We start from the raw sequence: 27025 nt of genomic DNA, 5'->3' as shown, positions 1-27025 counted from the left end.
GTCTCTACTAACATATAAAACTTAGCTGGGAGTGGTAGCATGCGCCTGTAGTCCCAGCTACTCGGGAGGCTGAGGCAGGAGAATTGCTTGAACCCAGAAGGCTGAGGTTGCAGTGAGCTGAGATCACGCCACTGCACTCCAGCCTCGTACCTGGTAACAGAGCGAGACTCTGTCTCAAAAAAAAAAAAAAAAAAAAAAAATTTATTAGGCACTCTTTTCTGGTTTCTGTCAAGATTTGTCTGCTCTTTTGCTTTCCTTTACAATTCTAGTTAGCTTACCTCTTCATGATAATTAAGGCAGTATACACACGCAATTCATTCTAAATTGATCCCTGAATGCATACTCTGGGTCCAATACAAATTTATTTCCAGGTTATCAAACAGCACCATCTAGTGTTCCTATTTAACAGTTCCAAAACAAAGTGAATTTTTTGCCCATCAGAATCAACTGCCTATTTTGAGAAAGCATAGATGTCTCTTGCATCCCCTCTCCCATGCCTGCATAAAAAGCATAAGGATAGGGCCCAGAAAATTGTATTTAAAAAGAAAAACAATCCCTGTTTGACACATAGTCAGAATCAAGAACTACTGATTTGGTGTATGTATTTTCCACTTTTGTAGAACCACAGAGTCAAACTAGTTTATGTCGTTAAACAGAAGTACTTTAGATAGCAATATATCATAAAAATTGAGGTTACTTAAGAAAAATGAAAACTGGGTAGAAGAGAGAGAGGTAGCAAAAATGGGAATATATACACGGATGTAATGTGTGTGTGTTTATGTGTAAGTATGCAGGGGGTGTGACATTAGATAGTATGTTTATAGTTATCAATTATAAAGAAAAATAATTCATTTATTTGCATGTCTACACATGAAGAAAAATTATTAAGCTGACTCTTACCTGATGACTGAGTCGTATCTCACTTTAAAACTTAGTGTTTTACTATTAAGCTCATATATGTCAAGCATTAAAAGATAGAACATTTATATATTCTTTAAAAACGATTATCAACTTAGGGAATACAAAAGTTTGAGAGTTTAAAGAGGTTTATTTTAATCAGGGGAGTTGCTTCTCATAAAAAGTAATATACTGTATTGTGAAATATAAAATTACATTCTAAAATTATATTTAGGTATAATAAAGGACAATTCCTGGGCCAAAATATCACCATACTATTAATGATGATTATGCTGCTCAAATATATTTCAAAACTGATTTTCTCATGTTAACTTTCTAATCCTCATTTTAAAAGTGTTTGCACTAAGCAAGCGGAATTCAAGTGAGGAAGGTGGCAACTTTCTGATTTTAAAAGGAACATTTTTATTTTTTATGCATAGAGAATTCTTTATAAATCTCAAGAAACACAGTTTCCTAATAAGAAGACACACCTTGCACACCTTGTTTAAGGATGTCAAGAAAGTACCAGCCAAGGTAAATGAAAAATTTTATAGCTAAAAAAATTTTTAAATATATTTTCCAAATTTCACAGATTTTAGAATTGGACCTACACCAATTAAAGAAAAGGCAAACAGGAGATATTCTTTCATAGAGATTAGAGTAAAATATTTCCCTCAACGGATCACAAATTGAGAATTCAGAACTGCAGCTGAACTGTGAAAAGGTCTGTGGAATGGTCTACCAGACAACTGACCTGGGAAAGCTGGATATATAAACGAACACTGTGAAATTATTTTTGCCAAAATTTCTTAATCTATAAAATTTCCAAAACAGACGACCTATAATTTTTAAAACACACAACATGCTTGACTTAGCCACATGAAACCATACTTATTTCCCCCATTATTTTTTTAAAAAGTGAGCAATCTGAAGAATCCACTAAAAAAAAAAAAAAAATGAAAGCATTAAACATCTTACCCTTTAATATTAAACCTTATCTATGTTTCCAAACACTTAATCCTAATACTTTATGGGATCTATTAAGGAACAGATACTCAATTTTCCTCTAAAGTTGCAAGACAGCCTCCATTCTAATCTTGTCTCTAGCATTAACTAGCTGTATTACTGTGGACAAATTATTGATCTTTCTGAACCTTAATATCCTCATTTGTAAAATGACAGACTGTAATATTCCTCGCTTGAACTCTAAAATTCTCTGGTTGTGCCCTCAAAGAAGGGCATACACAATTCCCAACCTGACTCCTTGTATTTCCTTAATTCTTCCCTTCTGAAGTTAATGAGAAGGACCCGATCCTCCAATGGTCCCACCATACACTTATTACTAGGAAACCACTAGGGTCTTTATAATCCTGGAATTAAGTGGAGGCCAGGATTAATTTTGATTAAATATTCACAATGTCCTTATATGCCAAACATGATAGTCTCTACTAGGGACCCATATATACTTAAACAGTAAAGCAACACTGAAACTTAAGAGTCAGAAGTGCCAGATGTCAATCCAATTCTATCTCTTATCATCTGCATGAGGTTTCAGGCAGGTCTCTGAATCACTCTGCCCCTCAGTTCCCCTTAGGGCAGGTGAAGAACAAATCTACTTTATTATGTATTTGGCAGTGCTTTAAAAATTATAAGACAGTTAATGATGTATTGCATTATTTCTTCCATTAACAAAAATCACTGTAGGGCTGAGGGCCCCGCAGGGTCGTGGGGTGTCCCTTATGCTGTGCTGAGGTGCAAGATCTGAGAAATAGAAAGATAGGACACAGAAGTACAAGAAAAACGCAGCTGGGCTCCGGGGGGCCAAGCCACCTATAATCGGAGTCAGGTGAGGCCCTGAATGTCCAGAAGTGGCAGTATTTATTGTGTATAGGTTAGGAGGCAGGGCAGTGAGTGAAGTCATCTTTAAGGATAGTGATAGGGTCATGAGCAATAAAACAAGGGGTCCACCCCCATTAGATCACCTAGGTTAGGAGGTGGACAGTGCACAGCAAGGGGTCCATTCCCATTAGGTCATCGAGGCAAGAAAGCGGGCTGTGTACAGTAAGCGGTCCACCCCCATTAGGTCACCGAGGCATGGAGATGGGCCATGCACAGTGAGGAGAGTGTAGTATGCAATACCTCTATCTATGGGCAAGCTATTTCTAAGATTTATAGGAGGATGCTTTAAGTCACACAGCAGTGACAGAGCTGTCACGGTTACCGCCACCTGCTGGCAGCTTCCAATGAGTTCTATAGGAAGATGCTTTTTGAGCAGCATAGTAACAAGAGCTGATAAAGTTCACAGTCACCAAGGTGTGACTATCCGGAGGAGTTTTGAGCCCTCAGATACTCCAGGGATTGCCGGTCTGAGGGCAGCTTTCCACAAGAACAGGAGTAAGATCCTACAACTCCTTTATCAGGAGGAGTGGCTCTTGCCCCAAGCCTGCCATACAGCGGGTATCTTTACAGTACTGAACGCTGCAGCCTGTGCCATGGAATCTTGGCCTGGAATAACTGTTTTTCCCTCAAATTATGCTCTGCACTGTCTCTGCTCTAGGCATTCCTCTGATTATAAGCTGCTTCTTAATTCATGCTCTGTACTGTGTCTACTCTAGGCATTCCTCTGATTATGAACTTAAGATATAATTATATGTGTGTGTGTGTATATATGTGTGTGTGTTGGTAAATATTCTTTAGGCACTCATACTATGAAATAATATATGATTATATAGAGAGGGTTATATAAAGGACAATAACTTAGTAACACTATAAACTAAGATAATCTTCAAGCCCTAATTCTATAAACTAATATATGATTATATAAAAGGAAATAAGTGAGTAGTAATACTATAAACTGAGATATTCTTCAGATCTTAATTGTGCCAGAATTCTGCTTAGCTTTCCTTCCTCGGTGCCTATATGGGGGGTTACTCACAAATCACTATTTATGTATAACTATGTAACTTTTAGTTTTTATTTTGCATGTTTTGAAGAGAGGTGAAGCTAAGTATTTTTCTAATTTAAAACTTCAAATACAGAAATATATTTACTGTAATCATTCAAACAATTCTGATATATAATAAAGTATCTTACCTTGCCATCCCCCACCTCTGTTCTTATCTACTTCCCCCTCCACAAAGATTTTCTACGTATCCTAAGTTTTTCTGATAGACTGTTAAACCACCTCTGTACATGTTTTAAATTTATCACTTAATCATACATGATAGACAGCTTAATGTCTGTATACATATATCCCTCATTTGCTGCATAATATTCTTCACTAGGCCATAGTTTATGTAACTTTCACTTTTGATGAACATTTATTTTGCTTCTCATTTGTTACTGCAACAAACACTGCCAAAAGAAGCTTATATATATTTTTGTGCACATGTACTGGTTTCCAGAGGTCGTATCGAATTACTACAAACTTGATGCTTCAAAACAACAGACATTTACTCTCTCACAGTTCTGGAGTCCAGAGTCCAAAGTCAAGGTCTTGGCAGTGCAGCTTTTCTGGATACCCTGAGGGAGGGTCTGATTTGATTTGTTATTCCCTCCTAGTTTCTGATAGCTGTGGGATCCTCGGCATTCCTTAGCTTGATGAATCTCTCTAATTCCTGACTCTTTCTTCATCTAGTCTTTCCCCTCTGTGTCTCAAATCTCTCTCTCCTTTCACTCATGGTGCACCAGTCACTGAATTTCGGGCTTACCCTAAATCCAGTATGATCTCATCTCAGGATCCTTAACCTAATTACCTCTGCAAAGACTTCCAAATCAGGTCAAATTCTGAGGTTCTGAGCTTTATCGGGCCACTATTCAACCCATTACAGCATACATGAGAATATGGCAGATAGGGCCAAAAAAAAAAAAAAAAAAAAAAAATTATACTGCTAAACTGCCCTTCAAAAGGTTGTAATAATTTTCACCTCCATCAACAGAATATTAGAGTACTCTCTCTCCCATATTCTCGGCAACTTTTAGCAAAACTGACGTTAGATTCAAAAAATAAGGTAACATTGTTTTGATTGAATTCCCCTGATTTCTATTACGGTTAATCATCTTTTTATGTATTTATTGACTATCTGTACTTCTTAACTACTTATTCATAAATTTTGTCATTTTCTAAAGGACAGCGTGTCTTTTTCTTCTGAATCTTTAATAATTCTTTATAGTTGATGTTAATATTTTATTATACAAGCCATAATTTACTGCAAATACATCACTTATTTGTTATCTTTTACTACATAAACAATTTAAATATTTATTTAGTCAAATCTATCAAATTTTTTCTTTATATTCTTCAGGTTTTAACATTTTTAGATTTTATAATTCCCTAGATTTTACGTGGTATCTTGAAGTAAGACAAGTACAGACCTATGAGTTGCAGAAAGCATATTCTATCAATTCGCAAATGCTTTATGAATTAGAAAATATTTGAGGAGCTAGATGAGGCCGTAGGCTAAATATGAAAATACATAAAAGAGGAAGAGAAAAGTTGGATAAGGGGCAGGTAGTTTAACAGTCTAACAACTACTGATAGACAATAACGTTTTAAGCACTGAGAGGGAAAAGAAATAGAAGACACATTCACTCTTTCTGCCTTCCAGAAGTTTACAATTCAGGTGCAAGCAAAAATATTTTAAGTAACTTTTAAGCAGCAATGACTGAAGAAAAAAAATAGCCATGAGCTTCAAACCAATGAAGTCTATGGAGTTGACAGTATAATGGGAAAGAGAATTCTGATGGGTTTCAAAAGGGATGGAGAGCTTCAACTCCAACTCCAAAAAATTTTTAAATTTTCCCTGAAGTATAATAAACACAGGAAAAGTACTCCTATCATAAACAGCTCCATGAACTTTTGCAAAATAAACTCACCTGTATAACCAGCACTCAGCTCGAGAAAAAGCACATGACTAGCACTACAGAAGCCTTTCCCACTTCCTTCTAGTACTCCCCAAAAGCCCAGACTGGCTTTACCTATTTTTGCATTTTGTAAAAACGGGATGATATACAATGTATTTCTTTCTCTGAAAAACATGTTTGTGACACTCATTCAAACAACTACATGTAGCTGTCGAGTGTTCATTCTCATTACTGTATCAGTTTCTATGTTGTGAATATGCTAATATATCCTTTATCCATTATACTGAAGATGGGTTGGTAGACTGTATAATTACTAGTTCTAGGCTCTTATAAAAACACTGTGATAAACATCCTAGAACATATCTTTTGGGGAACATGTTTTCATGTGTGCTGGGTATATACTAAAATTGTTGGATCATAGAACATACATACATTCAGCCTTAGTAAATATAACTAAATAGTTTTCCAGAGCAGCTGTAAAATTCCTTTAGCAGTGAACGAGAGTTCCAGTTTGCTGCATTTTTGTGAACATTGTTATTTTCCATCTTTTTCATTTTTAGCCATTCTGGTGATTATGTAACAAAATTATTATGGATTATATGAAACTTCAGATAATAGCACCTCTCACAACACAAGATTAAATAATGAGAAGTATGTAGCTTTTTAGAACAATACAGATACAAAAGGGTTTAAAAACTCATTTCATTAATAAAATGATAGGAAGAAGTAAACACTTATTAAAGAAGAAACCAAAAAAAGTGTTCAATCACAGAGACTCCAAATAGCCCTTAAAAGGGGGGAAAAAAGAAAAAAAGGCAGAAAGTAGGAAGCATGGTAAGTGACCAATGGTCTGGAAACTATAACCTACAGCTTGGTTTCTCTCATTAAATGTTATGGTCCAACCTTTTCTATAAACACAATAGCTATTTTATTTCAGGAGAATGAATATCAGTAAATTTTTAATTAAAAAATAATATAAAAATACATTTTGGCAAGAACTTAGAAAACAGCTTTTCTATGTGCCACAGTGTATATGATTTCCTATCTGTAGCATGTAAAATACATTTAAAAAAAAAAAAACAAAAAAAACCTGTAGTGTATTTTGGATCCGGGCATATACTAATAATTAAAAAAAAAATACCAAGCATAATCTGTAATAATACTACCATACATCTGTCTAATAATTAACTCTTTTTTTTTTTTTTTTTTTTTTGAGACGGAGTTTCGCTCTTCTTACCCAGGCTGGAGTGTGCAATGGCACGATCTCGGCTCACCGCAACCTCCGCCTCCTGGGTTCAGGCAATTCTCCTGCCTTAGCCTCCTGAGTAGCTGGGATTACAGGCACGCACCACCATGCCCAGCTAATTTTTTGTATTTTTAGTAGAGACGGGGTTTCACCATGTTGACCAGGATGGTCTCGATCTCTTGACCTCGTGATCCACCCACCTCGGCCTCCCAAAGTGCTGGGATTACAGGCTTGAGCCACCGTGCTCGGCTCTAATAATTAACTTTTTAAAAAAATCCCAGACTTTCACTCAAACTATTAAAAAACATCCTGGCAAAAAGGGAAAACAACAAATGACTTGTATTTTGCAAGTGACTAGGACTATGACCCGGCCTTAGCCATATGCTCCTGGAAAATGAGGAACATATCTTGTAATTTATCACAGCCCTTCTCTACAGGTTTAGAAGAGTAGTACTCTTCGCAGACAATTCAATAAAGCCTACTTGTCAACATGCTAGATCTGTAACTACTGATCAAACTCTTATACATGCTTCTCATTAAGCTGGTAAAAAGTGTTTAGATGTTTGTATATTTAATTCTGATAAACCTAGTTAAAAATGCTTAATCGTTTTAAATAAGAATTTGTAAATAGGCATAGAATTTAAAAAGTATATAAAGACAAACATTAGGAACTTCAAGAACAAAGTAGAGAGCTACAAACTATGTCCAAGATCATCTGTCAAATAGAGAAAATCTTTCTAAGTAAACTTTAAGCTTATTATTTCTCCAAAGTTCACTGGATGAGATTTACATACGATTTCTCCAACCAATGAACCACACTGCTAATCTATAACTGTTGACTCTTTAAAGACAGGTAAGTGATGACCCTCCCCCCCCACACACACACACAGACACACACAGAACACGATTTCCTAGGAGTGAGTTTGATGTTTTTAAAGTTAAAATTTATAACCTGTATAAGTTATATCTTAGATATTTTATACTTACTAGAGTGAATAAAAGTTAATAAAACTTGTATATTTGTAGTTGATTATGCAATTTATGAACTCAGAATTCACTTAATTAATCAAAAGTTTTAAAGTATTAAGAAGTATAAAAATGACTGAAGCATACGTAAGAGCTCTAAGAAACCATTAAGAATGCTAATAAAACACTGGAGGGAAAATAACCAGGAAACTGAAAGAAAACTTTTGATGGCAAGGAATTTTTCACCGAAAAGAATTGTTGAGAACAAAAAAAAGAGCTAATAAATACTGACTATAAATAATCAACAAGTAGTCATCAATGTGGAAGTGTACAACACAATATGGTGCCACAATGGCAAATCTCTATTTAATTCCAGATAACTCCAAATTATTTTCTTAAATGATTATGATCAGATTTGCTGAGTACTGTATTTCAACAGAATGGCAATGCCACATTATAGGGAAATCACAGATAAATAAAATATGTTAACAGTATATGAGTAAGTACTAAGATTTTCTAGTCCAATGCATGTTATGTCAGGTACAACTAGTCACACTAAAAATAAAATGCTAAAAACTCACTCACTGTCTTCTGTGGGAAGGACCTGCAGGGAGTAAATCCACTCTATTATATCATCTTTGTTCACCACATCTAAGGAATCCAACATATCCAGCCCGGAGAGTGCAAAAAATGCAATTGTCAACCTAAAAGAAAAAAAATGTAAAATTCCATCTTAACTATCAAAACCACTTAAGTCTGAAGTCTTTCTCACCTAGAAAAATAATAAAATCATTCTACTTTTCTAATAATTTAAACAATACTCCCACTTTGCAAAAGCCAAAATAAAAAAAGTATTCTTATAACTTAATATTACCAGTCAAGCCTTTGTTTCAATTTCTCAAAAGGGACATTTAGGGGTTAAGAAACAAATCCTACCCACTTTATTTTCCCACAGACATGACCCACTGAAGCCAGAATATCAAGCAAACTGAAGGCTAGAAGTAGATTTGAAAAAGGATTCTCTACAACTAATCAGTACAAATAGCACAGGGATTTAAAATATATTAAAATGTCAATGTTCACTAATTTGTCAGGATCAATTATACTTGTAGCTGGCATTTAATTCTGGAGGAATGTGAGAATAATATCTTAATTCAAAGGTGTCAACAACATGACTCCTTGGGAAAATATAAGTTTTGAGAAATATGAAATATTAAAAAAACGCAAATGTACTTACACTTTATTTTCCCAGAAAGGAGTGTTCTTTGATAGAATGAAAAACTATAGAGCAAAATCTTCCCCCTCTAAGACTGTACACTATAAATCAGAAATCTAAACCTATGCTATCATATTAAAATCAGTAGCTTACCGATTGCTTTGAACACAAAGAATGTGTTATACAAAATTCCTTTTATGTTGAAAAGCAGTCTATAGTATAGCTTGATTGAGTAGTGTTAGATCATTTTCATATCTAACAATTCATATGACTAATAAATAATTCAAATTATCTGGTCTAAAATTTTACAGCAGAGCTACTTGATGTATTCTGTAACCTTTTCAATGAAGAGTCTAAGAAAGAATGAAGCCTTAATGCTCTGAGGTATCCACTGTCTGTAATAAATTTACTTACCTCCTGTGCCTCAAGAATAGTATTATCTAGACTAGTACTACAGTTTGAGTATGCCTTATCTGAAATGCTTGGAACCAGAACTGTTTCAGATTTCAGATTTTTTTGAATTTTAGAATATTTGCATATACAAAATGAGATAATATTCCACTGAGACAGGATGCAAGTCTAAATATGAAATTCATTTAAATTTCATATACATCTTATACACACATAAAGCTTATTTTATATAATACTTTAATAATTTTATACATGAAACAAAGTTTGCGTTAAGTACTTATATGTGGAATTTTTCACTTGTGGAGTCATGTCCAGTGCTCAAAAAGTTTCAGATTTTGGAGCCTCTCAGATTTTTGAATTAGGGATGTTCAACCTGTACCAACTTTAGGAGAAATGAGAAAACAGTGATTTCTTTTCTTTTCTTTTTAGGGCGTAATTATCTCTGATCCCTGGTGGAAAAAGACTAGCATCCATTAGCTAACAGGAGGAGATATCAGAGAGTAATTTAATTCCAACCAAAGCTTAACGGCAAAAACTAAAACTAAAGAGATTTGGGTATATTTAAGAACAATAAATATTTGGGAAGCATATGATTGAGAGACTACTACCATGTATTAGACACTGAGCTGCGAAATTTCTCATATATTATTTCAATTTAATCCTAACAACACACTGAGATCTATCTGCCTTAGAGAGGTCATTTATCTAGGTAAGATCAGGATTATATATATTAAGGCTGTGGAACTCCTTTATGTGGGAAGCGGTGTTACATGGTAGTTTAAAGCTCAGACTCTGTAGTCAAATGAGCTGGGTTCAAATCAAAGTTGGCCAATTTCACTAGACTGACCACATGACTCTGGGCAGGATACCTAAACTTTTCTAATCAGCTTCCAATAATAACGTAAACCATTACTATATCTTATACAGCTATTGTGTTTACTTGTTCACACAAAGCACTCAATAAATGGAAGCCATTATCATTGGTGTTTGCCATGATGCAGAGGAACAGGAGTAACAACGACTTTAGGATCTAAACACTCTATAATGCTACAGACCTTTTCCATAGACTCTTGGTTTTAACGATTTTCCCCAGAGGAACATGCTTCTCCTAAACACAATGATACTTCAGACATGGGAAAAATCTCTCCATATGAGCAACAAAGTTTGGCAATCACTGCTCTTCTTGGTGGTAATTATGTCTCATGAGATAAGGTCCTCTTTGTTTGTATGCACTCAAATATTTACTGAACTAACTAATAAAAGGACCTGCAATATTAAATCTAACCCTTCTGGAGAGCTCTATCAGGGTTTTTCGTTCTAATGTAATACATAAAGTGGATGATTATCTTTATAGTTAGCTACAATTAAGCATCTACTAATGTGGTTTATTAAAACATTATCAAGGAAAAGAGCAAAAACAAGACAGCAACAAAAGTGGAGAAAAACATGAAGAACTTGAGGTTGGATAATGGATAAAACAATGATCTTTCTATCAGTAAAAGCTATGTAGTAAGAATTTATGCAAAAGGCTTTAAAAACAAGTTGGCATTTTTTCTAAATTCAGAAATTCAGAAATAATCTAGCCCATCTCTTTAATTTTCTAACTGAAGAAAATAAAGTCCAGGGCCGGGCGCAGTGGCTCAAGCCTGTAATCCCAGCACTTTGGGAGGCCAAGGTGGGCGGATCACAAGGTCACGAGATTGAGACCATCCTGGCCAACATGGTGAAACCCCGTCTCTACTAAAAATAAAAAAATTAGCTGGGCGTGCTGGCGTGCACCTGTAGTCCCAGCTAGTTGGGAGGCTGAGGCGGAAGAATTGCTTGAACCCAGGAGGCGGAGGTTGCAGTGAGCTAACATTGTGCCACTGCAATCCAACCTGGCGCCTGGCGACAGAGTGAGACTCTGTCTCAAAAAAAAAAAAAAAAAAAAAAAAAAGAAAAGAAAAGAAAAGGAAGTCCAAAAAATTCAACTAATTTACTTGAGATTTCAACACTAGACAATCAAAACTACTCCAGAAGTCTAGGTCCCCTTGTGTTCTCCACAAGGGTGCTTCTCATACCTGGCTGCACATTAGAATCTGCTTAAAAACAAACAACGAAAACACCACCAACCTAACAGAGAGACCAAGGTCCTACTTCACAATCAAATCTATGTGTGTAAGGCAGAGGCTAGGCACTTTGGGTTTGTTTTTAACTTCCCAGGTAATTTTAATATGCAGGCAGTTTGAGAAACACTGTTCTAGAACAGTGGTTCTCCACTGAGAACACTGCCCCTAACCTAACACATCACAATCAAATGTTCTTAGTTGCCACAGTGGAGGAGGGAATTACTGGTATTGAGTGGGTAAAAGCCAGGGCTGCTGTTAAATATCCTACAATACACAGGACAGGCCCATACAACCAAGAATGATCTGGCCTAAAATGTCAGTAGCGCTGAGGTTGAGAAAACCTGCTCTAGAGTCATACTCTTATCTGTATATATTATTTAAATGATCTGTTGTCATGTTACTTGCTCCTGAATATGAATGCACTTTATTTATGTCTAAGTACTAAATACAAAAAATTAGCCATGTGATGGTATTTTAAAATCTTGCAAATTTAATTACTAAGGGTTCCTGAAATTCCAGCATTTTCAACTCATAGGTGAAGACCTAGATTGAGACTGTAAGGTTCATGAGTTATAGTGCGGCTTTTGTTTATAAAGTCAGGTCCCATCAGAAGTGCCTGGCAGATAGAACCAATATGTCACTTTGGGGCAAATGTCTGGCCTCCCTTTAAAATAGTCTGGGAAACCATTCCTCTTCCGATCACACCAGAATTATCAAGTAGTCCTAAAACTGAAAGAGAGATAATTAAAACAAGCCACAAAAAAACACACAAAGGAATTCTGGGCTGTGGGCCTCTCAGAGAAATAATATAATGTAGGGTTTTATGGTTCCTTGATGACTTCTACTAGGGAATAAACTGCTGGGCAGCCTGACTCAGCCCAAGTGTACGGAGGGGTAACTGTGCTAACATATAAACCTAAAATCAAGCCAGTGGAGTATTTTTACTTTATTACTTCTTTCAGAGAATATTTGTTTATTCTCTTTCTTCTTTTCCCTAGAACTCAATCTGAGTCTCCAGCCTGAGAAGTGGACATAAACAAGCAATATCTTTCTGTTCACCCACTCTGAACAATATGCTTAAGAAGTCTGTCTTACAAGGATGAAAAAGTAACAACCCCAAACCCCAATCAAGTTGCTTTACCAAAGAATCAATTCACAGCCAAGAGGGTTAACTTAAGTGTCTCCAAAAGATGTCAAATATTCCAGGCTTAAGAACACACATACCCCAAAGATTAAATAAGAACAACAAGGTCAGGGGTGGTGACTCACGCCTGTATCCCAGCACTTTGGGAGGCTGAGGCGGGTGGATCACCTGAGGTTGGGAGTTCAAGACCAGCCTGACAGAGATGGATAAACCCCGCCTCTATTAAAAACACAAAATTAGCTGGGTACGGTGGCACATGTCCTGATCCCAGCTACTTAGGAGGCTGAGACAGGAGAATCACTTGAATCCAGGAGGCAGAGGTTGCAGTATGCGGAGATCCCACCATTTCATTACAACCTGGGCAACAACAGCAAAACTCTGTCTCAAACAACAACAACAACAACAAAATGAAAAACAGTCTATAGTTTGAACACTGGAAAACCAACTTAGTCATACTGACATAATACAAATACTGTTAGGCTAGAGTAGTGAGTGACAATTTGGAAATATATTGGAAACTAATTTATAAGAATCGACTAGATTCCAAAACTTTGGATCCCTTGCCCTGACCATTTCTGGTGCAACCCCACCCTTTACTGGCCTTTCCAAGTGTCTTCAACAATAGACTACATGTCTGCCTAGATACCAGATGGGCCTATGGCTACATCATATTGCAGAGTTCTAAAATTATAAACAAGCAGCTACATTAAGAAATAAGAACACAAATAAAATTGATAACCATGTCAGTGAAGAGAGAGCCTTACAGGATACATTAGAATTAATCATGAAATTAAAACACTAGCACATAGATGCTGCCATAATACTTGGAAACAAATGACTGAACGACTGCATGGATTCTGGAATTTTAAGCATTATTCTTCATTTATAATTATTTTTCAATGGCTGATTCATCTGGTAAATACTTTTAAGTACAGGCACACATCTGTGGAATTATTTAACTTGTAAAATAGTTTTTCTACTATCCTAATTTTTCAATAAGAAACATCTACTGAACACCTACTACAGATTAGATGTCATGACAAAAATAAATAAAGCTTCCTAACCTTAAGGAGGTTACATGTTACGTGCTATTATAGAAGTCATCATCCTCCTTTCTAAATTGGCTCCTTTTGCCTCTTATTCTCCAGATGGGATGTTGCTCCAATTTAGGAATCCTGGGACGATACCTCCTTCTTCATCCCCTCTTTTCTAGCTCTACTTCCACTGCCTCAGCATCTCTCTCCTGGACTACCATATTAGTGCCCTCACTGGTCTCCCTAGTTCTGGTCCTGTATCACGTGATGTATGACTATTGACTATTCCTGTCACTTACATGATATCTAACTCAAGTTTTTAGACAAGCACACAAAGCTTTCCATGATCTGATGCATGCCTACCTCTTCAGACTACATTCCTGCTACATCCCTTTACATTTGAACCACAGAGAACTCAGTGAAGTTTTCTGCTCAACACTCACTTCTCCAGCTTTATTCTTCCTATTTTCCATTTGCAACAACAACAAAAAACACTGGAACATATTCTTTAAGACTTAGTTTCAGGGTTACTTTTTCTAAGAAGCCTTCTCTAGGTCCCTGTCTCTCTTTAGGTTGAGCTACTTAGGTATTTCCAGAATGCCCTCAGAATATCACAATCATTTTGTGTAGTCAGGGCATTAAACACAGCAGAATCATCTGGGAACTTGTCAGAAATGCAGCATCTCAGTCTCACACTCAATATCCCACTCCTCAGCTACTGCAATATACTTTAACAGGCTGCTTCACAGAATACTGCACGTCTTTGGCCTACCATTAGACTTATAGCTCCCATAAAGTAAGTATCTAAGACCTCAGGTTCTCTGCTACTCCTACACATTAAACACCATACACTCAATTAAGAGTTAATGACTTTACAGAGGACAGGGATACATAGGAATATTCATCTAAACATACAACAACCCAGGCTTATGCAATCAAAATCTGCATTTTAACAAGATCCCCAAGTGATTTACATGCACGTTAGATTGGGGATCACTGTTGTAAAAACCGCATCTGTTTCTCCTGTAAGGCAAACAGTCTCTAACTTTAGCCTGCATTGGAACCACCTGAGATGCATAAGGCAGACTCCCAGGGCCCACACAGAATCCAATGAAGGTCTGGGAAGGGGCATTTTTATAAGCAGACAGAAATCATTACTTAGAGCAGGCATCCCCAAACTACGGCCCTTGGGCCGCATGCGGCCCCCTGAGGCCATTTATCCAGCCCCCTGCCGCACTTCAGGAAGGGGCACCTCTTTCATTGGTGGTCAGTGAGAGGAGCACAGTATGTGGTGGCCCTCCAACAGTCTGAGGCACAGTGAACTGGCCCCCTGCGTAAAAAGTTTGGGGACGCCTGACTTGGAGCCTCCCACCACGACACTTTGAAAGATGTACTGCTAGACTGTGATATACTTAACATAAGGGAGGAAATAAAGAACAAAGTAGTTGCAGAATGGGAGGCAGCAGAGAGGTTACAACATAGGATACATAGGGAAAATAGAGGGACATGAGAATACAAAGGCTAGTTAGATTGTAAATGCCGTGTGAAATAAAAGCTAATTGCCTAAACCTTTCTTCTAGGACAGCTGGATCTGCAAAATAACAGAATATTGTCATACTTTGTTACTTAATAAAAAGGACTACTCTAATTCCTATTACCCAAATACAAATGGTACAATAACTCATAACCACACAAAACTTCCTAAACTACTTATAAAAGAAGTCTGGTAACTGATAAAGCTTCCAATCCAAGATTTAATATTTGCTTGAATTATAAACTAGTAACTATCATTTTAAGAAGTTAATATAAAAGAAAAATCTCTCATGAAACAGTAGAAAATACACTTTATTTTCATAAAGTCACTGTTACTAGAAAAGTAAAAATTATTCCTATTAGGCTAAAAGAAATAGTGATATAGAGTAACTCTGTCAAAATGGTGAGTCAGAAAATAAGTGTCTAAATATCCAGTCTAATATTAGCCTTCTCAAAGGTCAGCCTTTTCATACCTACTGGTTTAAAAAAAAAAAAAAAACAGAGGTAACACCTGAATCATTGGTTTAACACTGTTTCCCTGTAGTTAGATGAATGGGGAGGCACTCTATAAATGACTGTGGAATTTAAGTGCAATTCCTCAGAATTGTGGCTTGCCCAATGTATTGCTTTTCTTACAAGTCAGCAGAAACTTTGTGACCAGTCACCTTTGCTGAAAAGGTTGGGCTTCTTCATAAGCATCTTAAAGTCAGTATTGAATCACATGCACCACCAAAGAACTTAGTGCTAAACTAAAGAAAATACTGTGAGTCAGGAAAGAGAAAAACTTAAAATCACTACGTTGCAGTTATCCTAAATGCAGTTATTAAGTGAGCTCTACGAAAACCAAAATGACATAAAAATTATATTCATGTGATGAGCACTAGACATAAAGGGATATAATATTGCTTAACCAATGCACCAAGGTGTTATACAGCTATTATCTAATATATGACACCTGGTGTCAATCCTATGCTTATATTAAAGTTATTAAATCAATTGTTAAATGAGTTAAGTCAGAAAATGTGTGCTGTTTAACTTATGCTGTGAGCAGAATTACACAGTTTAATGCTAATGTGTATTATTCTATAGGGATTTGTCCAAGCTGGAATTTTATATAACAGGCCAAACACATTGGCATTTTGAAAATGCAATCACAGACTTACAGTGATAGCTGCAAGCAAAGTTCAACTGCATAACAACCACAATTTAACAACAGGACTTATACACTGAATGCATCAAAACAGCAAATGTACACCACAAATATGCATACTATGTATCAGTAAGAAAAATACGATGGAAGACTTTTTATCCAAATGCTTCGAAGTCACATAAAATTAATCCCCATTAAGATATCAATGATTTATCAACATTTTAAAACATAGCACTACAATCATAATCTTTCGGTTTGGAAATCTTTCTTTCTTAAGAATCTGTTCATCCTTCAGGACTCGGCTCACATTATTCAACAAATATTTCTTAGCGCTTCTCATATACCAGGTACTATTTAAGGTCCTAGTGCAATGCTGACCAAAAGGACTAAGATGTTGCAAATGTTGAAACAGAAAAAATTGCCACTGGCCAATATGGCAACTGAGCACTGGAAATGTGGTGGCAAATGTAAACAGAATAACTTAATTTTTAATTTGAATTAATTCAAATCGAAATAGCCAAATGTGGGTAGTGGCTATCAGATTGAACAGGGCAGCCCAGTCCTAAGTATACAGTTAAACAAGATAGACAAAAACCTTACCTTTGTGAAGTTTATCATTCAGTGTAAGAGAAAGACATTAAACAAATAAACCAATAAATATGTAATGTAAGGTAGTATTTGAAAGTGGTCCCTTTGGGAAGAGTGTTTAAGGAAGGCTTCTCTAAAGAAATGTGGATTACGTACATGCCTGTCTATATACTCCTATGAACCCTACACTAACATATAGCACAGAACTCTATACAAATGCTTTTCTTGTTCAGCAGTACTCGAGCACCTACCATAATATAGTTCTTGACCAAGTGTGCAGAAGTAATCTACAAAGCTCCCCAAACTGATCCAGTCATGTAGTGTTCAAAATACACCAGCCACTCAGAATTTAGAAAACATGGAAAGAGAACACAGCAAAAACAATCTGCTCTTTCCTCCTCTCCAGTCTCATACAGCTTTTGAGCCTCACTTCAAAACACAGCAATGCGGAGCAAAGATCTCCTTTCTTTCTTCTCATCCCAGCTTTTACTGTGAACGAAGTCGCTTAGACTCTGCTGCATCACACTCCTCAGCTATTGCAATACATTTGTAACAGGCTGCTTCACGCAACACCGCATCTCTTTCGCCTACCATTAGATTATAGTTCCCGTAAAGCAAGTTTCTAAGACCTTAGAGTTTCTCTGCCGCTCCTCCACATAAAACACCATACAGACACTCAATTAAGAGTTAATATCTTTACAGAGGATAGGGATGCACAGGAGAGCACTCATCTAAAAACACGACAAACTTTGTCCTTTTCCTTTTACATTCGGAAGTAACGAGGCAAAGTGACAGGCTCTAGAAGAGGGAGTAAAAAAGCAGCTCAGAGTTGCCAGAAAAAACGCGAAGTGAAAAAGGCGAAAACTGGAGATTCCACAGCCCTCGACGTACAGTCTTCCAGACCTTCCAACCGTACCTCGGGGGAGTAAGGGTGACCTCAAGCCCGCTTGGAATCAGTCAGTGCCGGGTGGGCGGCGGCGCAGCCCCCTTCCAGCGCCCAGTTTGCGGTCCGACTCCGCCGCGCCTTTCCGCTGGGGCCCGGGCCTTGTGCCAACCTGGCTGACTGTGGCCACGAGTTACCTGCTTGTCTCGAGTGAAGAATAGCGCTCCGGCAAAACCTGGAGGCAGCGCTGGAAAAACCGCACGTGCCGATCCCGCAAGAAATCCAGCCGCTCTCCGTCACCGCTCCCCACTAGCTTCTCGTCCTCAGTGGCCGCCATGCTGCTCCGGAAGCGACGTCCGCCGCAACCCGGAAACAGTCGGCGCGCGCAGAGAAACCACCTTCCTATGCTGACCCGGAGTTCCCGGGTGCGGGCACCTGCGCTCGCCGCAGAGCAAGCCAGTGTTTGAAACCGCTGTCATCTGGGTCTTGTGCAACACTTCCACTCCCCGGTATCTCCCTAGCTAGCTCATGACCCAACCTTTTCTACTCAAAGCCCTCGAGGCTTGCTAATACCTCGCAGGCCTTGTGAAAATCCAGTCCACAAATCCCTCCGTCAGAATTTTTATCTTGGGAAGCGCAAGGTCAGAAGCATCAAGTTCGCTTTGAGACAATTCTGGCTCTGTAGAACGTGAGAACGGTATATCTGAAAACGGGGATGGATCAGTATAAACTTGCTAACATTCATTTTTGGAGGGCCAGTTTTAAGCTGAATGGTTAGGAAAACTAAACAAAAAGCAAAAACAAAACAGTGGAAGTGTTTATTGACACTACGAAAGTTCAGAGACTTTCCTAATCCTCTCTGGATACCAGGAATCAATTATAAGTATGTGTATAATGCCACACACACATACAACAGGTGTATTGATACCTATGTGTGACTGCTTGCCTCATTCTTTTATCATGAGTAGACGTGTTATCAAGAATCAATGGTGCATTAATCTGCAACAGCAAAATAAGATCAATATCTTCTGCAATTACCTGCATACTAAAAAAATTAAACATGCTTCTAGTTTTTTGTTTTCTAAAAATAGGGATTTAAGTTGCTTTAGCCGTTACACTGTGCCTTATTTATTTATTTATTTTAATTTATTTTTTTTAAGACGGGGTTTCACCATATTGGTCAGGCTCGTCTTGAACTCCCAACCTCAGGTGATCCCCCCGCCTTGGCCTCCAAAGTGTCTGGATTACAGGCGTGAGCCACCACGTCCGGCCACTGTGTCTTTTAAACTTTCCTGAGGCATTCCTGGGTAGCCGGGGTGGGGGTGGGGTGGAATCCACCCAATAATAGAACTAAACTAGATTCCCTGTAATCAATTTAGCTAATAGAATTTTTAGTATAATTTTGTTAGCTTTCCTAGAAAATGTAATTTTTTTTTTTTTTTTTTTTAAGACGGAGTCTCGCTCTGTCACCAGGCTGGAGGGCAGTGCTGTGATCACAGCTCACTGCAACCTCCGCCTCCCGAGTTCAAGCGATTCTCCTACCTCAGCCTCCCCAGTAGTTGGGACTACAGGCGCCCACCACCAGGCCTGGCTTATTTTGTATTTTTAGTAGAGACGGCGGTTTCACCATGCTGGCCAGGATGGTCTCGTCTCTTGACCTTGTGATCCACACGCCTAAACTTCCCAAAGTGCTGGGATTACAGGCGTGAGCCACCACGCCTGGCCAGAAAATGTATTTCTTAAAAAAAAAAAAAAAAAAAAACAGAAAACAGTTCTTTTTTTTTCTTTTCTTTTTTTTTTTTTTTTTTTTGTGTGAGACAGAGTTTCACTCTTGTTACCCAGGCTAGAGTGCAATGGCGCGATCTCGGCTCACCGCAACCTCCGCCCCCTGGGTTCAGGCAATTCTCCTGCCTCAGCCTCCTGAGTAGCTGGGATTACAGGCACGCGCCACCATGCCCAGCTAATTTTTTGTATTTTTAGTAGAGACGGGGTTTCACCATGTTGACCAGGATGGTCTCGATCTCTTGACCTCGTGATCCGCCCGCCTCGGCCTCCCAAAGTGCTGGAATTACAGGCTTGAGCCACCGCGCCCGGCCCAGAAAACAGTTCTATGGGCTGGGTAATCTTACACTTATTCAACAATCCGAAGTGCTCTGAATACTTTTTGGTACTAGTAACTACCTAGTATTCCTGCATGTCTTTACAGCCCGAGATGGATACTAGGCTGTCCTGGGTACTTCCCTACAAATATGGAGCTTACAGTCCTTGGCCTTTCAGGTGTGCCCAGTCTGGAGTTTTAACTATTATTACAATTAAGATCTCACACTTAACACACATACCCCTAAATGCCTGAAGATGTTCAAAGTGGAGTCTTATACACGTTTAACTTACTGGAATCAGCTATGGATACTTTATACATTCTCAGAAAATTAATTCTAATAAACATGACCCTTAAGTTAGGGAAGCCAAATATTTCATCTGATTCTCAGCTCAAGGACTAGTAATCTGACCCAAATCTGGAGGAAAAATTTGCTACGTGGGACTCATTGAGAGATAATATAGTATGACTCCTAGGTCATTAAAAGGCTTTCCATGAGTGATTTTAGCCATACAAGATTTTTGGCATATGCGTAACAAAATGGGAATAGTAGAACATACATATAATTGAATATTATTTAGCTATTACACGATGTTTGAGTTACGTAGAAACATAGGAAAATATGTGTAATGCAATTATCGCGTAGTAATTAATGTACTATATGACTAATAATTTAAAAATATGTAGGTATGTTTTTTTGAAAAAGTTACCCTGGAATTATGAGTACTTTATATATTTCTTTTCTTTTTTTTTTTTTTTGAGATGGAGTTTCGCTCTTGTTACCCAGGCTGGAGTGCAATGGTGCGATCTCGGCTCACCGCAACCTCCGCCTCCTGGGTTCAAGCAATTCTCCTGCCTCAGCCTCCCTAGTAGCTGGGACTACAGGCGTGCGCCACCATGCCCAGCTGATTTTTGTATTTTTAGTAGAGATGGGGTTTCACCATGTTGACCAGGATGGTCTCGATTTCTTGACCTCGTGATCCACCCGCCTCGGCCTCCCAAAGTGCTGGGATTACAGGCTTGAGCCACCGCGCCCGGCCTATATTTCTTATTAATGTACTTTTTTTCCCCCCAGGCTTACTCCACTTTATTTTTCTTGTATAAAAACTCTATATTGTAGACACTGCCTGAGCCTGGGTCCTCTGCACAGAGACTATGGTGTGGGTCTTGAGCAGGCGGTCAGTGAATTCCTGATAGGGAGACTTAGTGAATACAGTCTCCTTCCAGAGGTCAGGGGTCAGGTTGCTACAGACCTTAGAGATGGCATCAAAGGTGACCTTAGTGAGTTGCCCTGGATGTCAGTGCAGCCCCTGGCTGAGGTGTAGCAGTCACCAATACTAGCCATCATCAGCATCTTCTTGGCCATGGGGGCCAAGAGGATGCCAGTGCTCCTGGGCAAGATGCACCAGCACAGAACGCTGGCAGCCTGTCACCTTGCAAGAGATGGTGGATGGTGTGGGGCTTGCCAACCTTGTTCCCCGAGTAGCTTCTGTGCATGGGGACAATGGAGAGGGTGGCCAAGATGATGGCCCTGTGAATGGCAGTGGCCACCTCCTTGGAGCACTCAACACCTAGCCCAATGTGGCCATTGTAGTCCCGGATGGCAACAAACACCTTGAACCTTGTGTGCTGGCTGGTCCGTCCACTTCTGCACTGGCATGTCTTCAAAACCTCGTCCTAGAGAAAGGTCTCCAGGAAAAAGTCAATAATCTTAGTCTCCTTGATGGGTAGGGAGAAGAGACAGATCTCCTTCAGGGACTTAATCTTCATGTCCTTGATCAGGCGGCCCAGCTTGGTGACAGACATCCACTCCTGTCCTCGGCCTTACCTCCATGAGCTCCACGAACCTGCCCCAGACACGGCCACTGCTGCAACCCCAGTTCCCCATCTCAGGGCCCCCCAGGGCCTCCAGGCCTCCCAGGCCCCCCACCGCACTGGCGCCATCTGCCATTTGGTGTTTTCTTGAGAAGAAGCTAATGTACTTTTTAAACCAATATAAGAAATGTTTTTTTTTTCTTTTTTTTTTGAGATGGAGTTTCACTCATGTTGCCCAGACTGGAGTGCAATGGCGCCATCTCGGCTCACCGCAACCTCCGCCCCCTGGGTTCAGGCAATTCTCCTGCCTCAGCCTCCTGAGTAGCTGGGATTACAGGCACGCGCCACCATGCCCAGCTAATTTTTTGTATTTTTAGTAGAGACGGGGTTTCACCATGTTGACCAGGATGGTCTCGATCTCTCGACCTCGTGATCCACCCACCTCGGCCTCCCAAAGTGCTGGGATTACAGGCTTGAGCCACCGTGCCCGGCCTAAGAAATGTTTATTTGACATCTTGTCTATGAACCTGTAATGTCTATGAACTCTGCAACTGAAGACACTATCAATTGTGTTTATCTGACATCCTTTATATACAGGATCCATATAATAAATTCATCATTTATTTCAGATTCAGCTAGAAAGACTGATTTCTTCAGAGGAATTTCCATACTTTTATTTAAAAGAAAAAAACAAAAAACACCAAAACCATAAGAATTACATCGTCCAGAATGCTTACCTTAGACACAGGAATTTGAAAGCTGCATTTGCGTGCAACAAAAAGCAAAACGTAAAAAAACAAGTAAAAAACATTTTCTGTATCTTGTAGTTTCTCAGTTCTGCTTTTAAATTCCCTCATCTTGGTCTATATCTTATTTATTTATTTTTTTGAGATGGAGTCTCACTCTGTGGCCTAGGCTGGAGTGCAGTGGTGCAGTCTCAGCTCGCTGCAACCTCCACCTCCCAGGTTCAAGCAATTCTGCCTCAGCCTCCTGAATAGCTTGGATTACAAGTGTACCACACCGGGCTAATTTTTGTACTTTTAGTAGAGATGGGTTTCACCATGTTGGCCAAGATGGTCTCAGACTCCTGACCTCAAGTGACGCACCTGCCTTGGCCTCCCAAAGTGCTGGCATTACAGGCTGAGCCATCACAAGCGGCCTCTTTATTTCTAAACTACTTCAAAACATTATAAAAAAAGTTTTGGAAAACAAGTAAGAAATAAAACCAGCACTCCTGTTTAAGGATCTTTTATGTGAATTTTCTCATTTGGCACCAATAATTATATAAATCAGAATTCAGTTTCTAAAAATTGAAAGCCGTCTACTCTATTAACTGTAAAATAAGAAAAGATTTTGACTGCTACTTATAGTACTTTTCTGAGTCATTTAACTTAAATGTATCACATTAACAATAAAGATAATCTAAGATAAAAATTATAAGAAATAAATTTCCTATGTTTTTATGTATATAGTATCTTTCCCATAAGATGAGAACAAATTAGTTAGAAAGGAATATTTTATAACATGAAAAGTTGAACTGTATTAAATTACATTGTGTTTTCATATATAAAAGTTTAGAAATTTCAGAACTAAGTATTTTGACCAAATATGTTAACCCAAGAGCTTTAAAAGACCTTATTCATTCATTCATTCCTTTATTCATTTTAGAGACAGGGTTCAGACTCTTACCCAGGCTGGAGTGGAGTGGTGCCATCTTAGCTCACTGCAACCTGGAAATCCTGGTTGCAAGTGATCCTCTCACCTTATCTTCCCAAGTAGCAGGGACTATAGGTTTGTGCCACCGTACCCAGTTAATTAAAAAAAATTTTTTTGTAGAGACCGGGTCTCCCTATGTTGCCCAGGCCAGTGTCAAACTCTAGGCCTCAATTCTCCTACGCTGACCTCTGCAAGTGCTGGGATTACAGGCATGAACAACCATGCCCCACTGAAAACATTTTAAGTGCCATCAGAAGAAATCATAGTATTCTAAAGCTGACTTATTTCAGATGATGTTTCAGACAAAGAATTTTCCTATTTTGAGGCAAACAGAAGCAGAAAAGAAAACTGCATTAGCCAGGAAGATGTGAAAGAGACAAAAATTTTATAAATAGGTGAAATCCAGAAAGGCTGAAGGAAAATTTGGAATTGCTGAAGGAAACCAAAAAGATTATATCAATAATACAATTAATAGGGTATATGAGAGACATATTTTTAAAATAAATATTCTCTATATAAAACAAAGCATGCTTCAAACAAATACAAAATATTTGTTACACAAAAATGTCGTAACTGACAAACTACCAATTTGTTAAACATAGAAAAAGTACTAACGTTTCATAACACTAAACAAAAAACACTTTACCTTTTGTTACTCAACCTGACTTAACTCCAAGTTATAAAAGTTACAAAATTTTAGTTTAAAAATGTCATTTTTTGATTGTTGTAATTTTTCTATGCTATGACAAAAACAAAGTATCTTTGAAATGTTTTGAGTAAATTGAATAATGTTTATAACATTAACTTATTTAAATAACTTTTATGTCAATAATAGGCCAAAATAATGTATTAAATACCTTCTTGGTAGAAGCAGGAATGCTAATGACAAAGCCTCATGACACTTAATACCTCTCAATTCACAATACAGCACAATAATCAATCTGACTAGGCTATATTTAAAGAACATGGTTAGTCACTCTCCCTGGCATAACTTAGTATGTTAACATTCTTATCAACTGAGTAGCAATTTTATTATCTCATACTCTTCTCTGTATTCCTTGTCTCCAGGTTGGAATAGCCCTAAGGAGAAAAAGAGAAGTGTTGTAAATATATAGGAAATTAAAGAAAAAAAAACAACAAACCCTACCTGATTAAATGCTAACTTTAAAGTATGCATATAACCTGCACTGCATGTTGTTTGTCTGACTCATACAGTCATGCAGGTTTGCAAACCTCATTAAGGTTTTATTTCTGGCTCTTGCTCTCAAACTGATTGTCTGACAAACCAATCAGTCAATCTATGTATAATCTATCAATCTTTCATTCATTCTTTTTCAATATTACGCTCCTTTTTAAACTAAATATTAATATGAGAAAGGCAAAGAATGGCATCTACTAACATGAATGTAATATCTAGTACAACAGAGTATCAAGTACTACTTTTACTTCTATCTACTGTTTATTTTTAAATAAAAGTGACCTGAAAGGTAAATATAAATTTATAAATATTAAATGCATAAAATATAAACATGCAGCCATTAAATTATTAAACGAACATCCATTCTGACTCTTTCTTACCTGTGTGGAATATGTAGAAGTGGCCCAGAGCCTGTTGGTCCTATCTTTTTGGTTCTTTCTTCCCAACCTTTGGTAGGTTTGTAAAGCCTAGAGGGATCTCTGCTAACATTGTTTTCAACCTGTAATCAGACGTAAAGTAGTACCAGTTAATTATACAAGCTCAGTTCGTACTAGTAAGTGAGTAAGAGCCTTAGTGCAGTTTTAAAAGACGTAAGTGATATTTGTTAATAAAACCATTAACAACCTCCTCGGTAAATTTCTCATTGGGCTCACACAGCTAAAAGAAAATTTAGACTACATCAATCTACTCATAAACTGTTAGTTTATTTCTTCTAGTTCTTCTATTCCTATTTTTCTATTTCTGTTATGAGAGAAATGTAATGCAGCTAAGTATGCTTGTGATATAGCCAGACAACAAATATAGAATAAGTAACCAACAATAAGTCTTCTGTTTTATCCATGAGGATCACCAACATCCTTAGTTCTGAGTACTACACAAGAGATTAAGCAATGCTCACAGCTGCCACTGATCTAAAAGAGGTTCATACAGAAAAAATTTTAAAAATGACAAGTAGGGAGAATTCAGAGTGAAAAAAAGGTGCTCATAATGTAAAGTGACAGAATTCAAATAACAGTTGCTTAAATTTTACCAAGTTATGCTTGCTAATATGTAAATAAGTATGAAATTGAAAGCAGATGTTATAAAAATAAAGTGAGAATAAAGGAATTAGATTTGGTGTCAGTATCCTGACAAATCAAGGAATTAGGACAATAACAATAAAAATAATCTCAGTGCAGAGTACCTTTTCTTTTAATTTTGCCAGTCTTCTTTGTTTTTGTGCCTTTTCATCTTCCTTTGCCTGTCTATCTAGAATTTTCAATTCAAGTTTATGTAAATCCTTAAAAATAAACAAACAAAAAACCCCCATAGCATTAAGAAATCACTTGAACTAGAATTTGTTCAAAATCTAGTTGTTCACAAGTAAAATTAAATTACCTTACCTATTAATATTCCTTCAATATTAACTCTTTCCACCAAATGCTAACAGCTTTATTTTCTCTGAATATAATGTTAGCACATGCACATCCTTTCTATATTATTTTCAGTGTCTCTTGTTTTACTTTAAGGTTCAACCTAAAACTCTTTTTTAATAAGTGAGATAAGCCCATTTTCATTCATCAATACAGGTATGTCTGATTTCAGAGCTCTGTTATTATTTTGTATTGTCTGTTTTGTGGATTTTATTTTTTTCTAAGTCTTTTATTACATGTCTGGCTTATTTTGGGGGGTATGAGGAGGAATGGAAACTTTTGTTATTTAGGAAGATTTTTACATATGAACTAAAAGAAATGAACTAAAATATGCATTATTAATGTGTTTTGTCTGTGTTTCTGTCTGTTATTTTTCTTTGTACCTCCCTTAGTTTTTGCTTTACAAACATTGCTGCTATATATTTTCATGCACGTAACAATTCATAAGTTACATCTCATTTGCACACTTTTTCATTTTAAAGTCCCATTCCTTGTCTTGTTTAATATTTTTTGGAATGAATTCCACCAGTATGTCTTTATTAGTATTTTTCTTGTATACGTTTGTTTAAAATCACCTTTAATTTGACCACCCAGCAGTAATCTCAATTCCTTTAAGTAGACAAGTATCTGCAATGCACCTAACTCAAGGGTACAGGGATACTCAAAAAACACACCACTAATGCCCTCATGCAGCCTACATTATGGTGGGGAAATGAACAAATAAGCAAGTCATCTATAGGGTAAAGC

The 27025-nt window shown here is 37.6% G+C and overlaps 2 protein-coding genes and 1 pseudogene across 5 annotated transcripts in view; all 3 read right to left on the bottom strand.

The window, feature by feature from the left end:
• The window catches only part of PGGT1B (protein geranylgeranyltransferase type I subunit beta), a 55627-nt gene extending 37232 nt beyond the window's left edge, over positions 1-18395 (bottom strand). For 2 of the 3 annotated variants that reach the window (XM_003920687.4, XM_010339719.2), the window contains exons 1-2: positions 18237-18395; positions 8558-8676 (exon numbers count right to left, since the gene is read on the bottom strand). In XM_003920687.4, coding sequence (XP_003920736.1) covers positions 8558-8676; positions 18237-18376 — 259 coding nt within the window. In that variant the 5' untranslated portion in view covers positions 18377-18395. The other variant, XM_010339723.3, reaches the window with a different exon arrangement.
• Positions 18396-20084: 1689 nt separating this feature from the next.
• Positions 20085-21999, bottom strand: LOC104651969 (small ribosomal subunit protein uS5 pseudogene; annotated as a pseudogene).
• Positions 22000-22600: 601 nt separating this feature from the next.
• CCDC112 (coiled-coil domain containing 112) overlaps positions 22601-27025 on the bottom strand; it is a 30530-nt gene continuing 26105 nt past the window's right edge. The window contains exons 8-10 of one of the 2 annotated variants that reach the window (XM_010339708.3): positions 26050-26145; positions 25247-25365; positions 22601-24748 (exon numbers count right to left, since the gene is read on the bottom strand). In XM_010339708.3, coding sequence (XP_010338010.2) covers positions 24706-24748; positions 25247-25365; positions 26050-26145 — 258 coding nt within the window. In that variant the 3' untranslated portion in view covers positions 22601-24705. The remainder of the gene's footprint in view (positions 24749-25246; positions 25366-26049; positions 26146-27025) is intronic. The other variant, XM_010339713.3, reaches the window with a different exon arrangement.

Source organism: Saimiri boliviensis, chromosome 1, assembly GCF_048565385.1.
Source record: "Saimiri boliviensis isolate mSaiBol1 chromosome 1, mSaiBol1.pri, whole genome shotgun sequence".
In the NCBI taxonomy this organism is placed as follows: domain Eukaryota; kingdom Metazoa; phylum Chordata; class Mammalia; order Primates; family Cebidae; genus Saimiri; species Saimiri boliviensis.
This window is presented reverse-complemented; position numbering and strand designations above follow the sequence as displayed.